Source organism: Cardiocondyla obscurior, linkage group LG28, assembly GCF_019399895.1.
Source record: "Cardiocondyla obscurior isolate alpha-2009 linkage group LG28, Cobs3.1, whole genome shotgun sequence".
Taxonomy (NCBI): Eukaryota; Metazoa; Arthropoda; class Insecta; order Hymenoptera; family Formicidae; genus Cardiocondyla; species Cardiocondyla obscurior.
The window spans coordinates 72,940-75,470 of NC_091891.1; the positions used below are offsets into that span (position 1 = coordinate 72,940).

Here is a 2,531-nt window from a genome sequence, read left to right on the forward strand (position 1 = left end):
TTGTTCCCTCTCGCTCGCTCTCGTTCACGCGTTCGTCACCATCGACTACGACTCGCTCGCACCCGTTCGCGCCGCCTATTGTTTATAAACAATTTAGTACACGCTCATACGATTCGAATGCGGGTGACGCTGCACGTACACCCCCGGCTAATCGCTCCTCCTTATTATCTGATTTCTCTCTCACTCAGATACGTATGTTGCATACGAACGAGGCAGACTCACAATTATAATAAAATGAAGGATGGAATAGAAGCGATTAAAAATGATACGTGCCGATTACAAAAGTATATATTTATTTTATGAATATGCGTTAAAATATATTACACATTTTTCACGCGAGTCTTAGTCAAGGCGTCAGCGGCGAGCGGCGGGCGGCGGATCGCAAAGTATCGCGCGCCCATCGTTGCCTTTCGCTCGCACTTGTTCGCGCCGCCTATCGTTCCCTCTCGTTCTCGTTCACGCGTTTGTCACCATCGACTACGACTCGTAGTTTTCATGCGTAGTATGCCGCTTTGAAATATAATATTAAACAAAAGTTGACACTAAGAGGATGCACAACTGTCGGCTCGAGTGTATTTTCCTCTTCTTATTATTCTTACAATAAGAAAAAATTTTAATAGGTTGCGTTGGAGTTTTATACCGAGAGGGTATCTTTTTTAATCAATCGCTAATGTCGTGTTTATCAATCGCTCATGTCGTGTTTATCAATCGCTCATGTGGTATTGATTCCTTGCCCAAGACAATCATCGAAGAGCTGTGCGATTCATGTAATCCGTAAATGGTAAGTATAAAGATAAATAAAATAAAAATATTTTTATTCGTACGAATAGTAGCCGTAAAATTTTAATATTACAGAAGGACAATTTTGCGTAAAGCCAACGTCACCGGCGTCTTCATTGCAATCATCATCGTCGTCATCGTCATCGTTGCTCGCATTATATCGATTGTATAAGATAATATCGTTAAAATATAAAATTAGTAAAAAATTGTATTTTCTCGTTCAAGTGCCATTCGCGCTCTCGCTCACACCCTTTCACGCTCTCACTCGCATTCTTTAGTTATCGTTTGCAGATGCGTAACATGCTATCGCTAGATTCTTTTCTATATACCCGTGTGGTCAAAAAATCTTTTGCGTTTGTATGGGCTTCAAACGTTGTAAAAATCTTTTGCGTTTTCTCTTGGTCAAGTGTCGTTCATGCTTTTCTAGTAATCGTTTCAAGATGCCTTCGTTAGATATGGACGATTCTTTCTACACGCCTATGCGACAAAAATCTTTGGCGTCTGGAATCTTTTGTATCACGTTTCGTTTTCGTTGGCCCGGCGTCTATTTTCTTTGTTTATTGATGAGAACGACGACGACGACGACGACGACGATGTGACCATGCCTCATTCTCAGTCTCGCATCTGTACGTGCAGGAGCTCTTTTTCAAAGACAGTCGAGAACAGTGAAGAAAACTTTTAGTAAAAATGGCATATTTTGGGGAACCAGGTATGTATTATAATAGAATTTATAATACAATTTAGAAAAATAATTTAATCTGTTATAAAATGATATATAATATGTATTTTTATGTTTTTAGCTCAAAAACAACAGCTCTGCCGCGACTTCCAGCGAGGAGCCTGCTCTAACAGTTATTGCGCGTTTGTGCACCCTTACAGGTATTGTTTCAATTACCAAAACAAGAAGTGCACAAACGCGCAATGCAAATTTTTGCACGTAACGAGCGTGGAGCAGGCTCGTTACGAGAGTACCGGCCTAACATCAGAGAAGTTGCGGTACGAAGTTGGACGCACCCTGCAGAATTCCATCATCTGCGGGGACTATAAGGCCGGCAGGTGCAACAGGACGGACTGCCAACGTCGGCATATCGGGCACGACGAAAAACTGGAATGCATAGTGTGTTGTACGGAAATTGTGTTGGACACGTTCGGGGCGTCCAGTTGCGGGCACGTGTATTGCTACACGTGTGCCCTGAAGTGTCAAGGCCCCCCGCGTCCGTACACTATGCTTACGGTTGTGTGCCCGGTATGCCAATCCGTCGCCAGCTATGAGCAATTGCATTAGCTTATGTTGTTTTTTTTTGCGTATATTGTATTTTGCTTATATCGTTTTGCGTTTATTGTATTTGCTTATGTTGTTTTGCTTATGTCGTTTTGCGTTTATTGTAGTTGCTTCTGTCGTTTTTGCGTTGATTGTATTTAATGTAATTTTAAAGGTATTTTTAATGTCATTTTTTTAATGTCATTTTTTAATGGAATTTTTTGTTTTATTATTAGTTTTATTATTAGTTTTATTATATTTTTGCTTATATATAATAAACGTTTGTAGAATATATGGTAGTAAATTAAGATATGAAAGAAATATTATAATAAAACATATTTTATTATTTCTGTATGAACATTTTTAATTATTAAAAACTTACAAACTAATAAATATGTATGCTATTATTTTAGAATATAAATTTAATATAAAAATAAATCTAATATAAAATAAACTAATAAAAAATAAACTAGTCAAAATGAATATAAAA

General features: G+C 38.1%; 1 protein-coding gene across 1 annotated transcript; it reads left to right on the forward strand.

Annotated features, from left to right (window-relative positions):
* The first annotated feature begins 1,467 nt into the window (after positions 1 to 1,467).
* Positions 1,468 to 2,065, forward strand: LOC139112432 (zinc finger CCCH domain-containing protein 10-like). The gene is made up of 2 exons (XM_070673447.1): positions 1,468 to 1,489; positions 1,581 to 2,065. Exons 1-2 carry the CDS (start codon positions 1,468 to 1,470, stop codon positions 2,063 to 2,065), a joined length of 507 nt encoding a protein of 168 aa, XP_070529548.1.
* Positions 2,066 to 2,531: the final 466 nt, after the last annotated feature.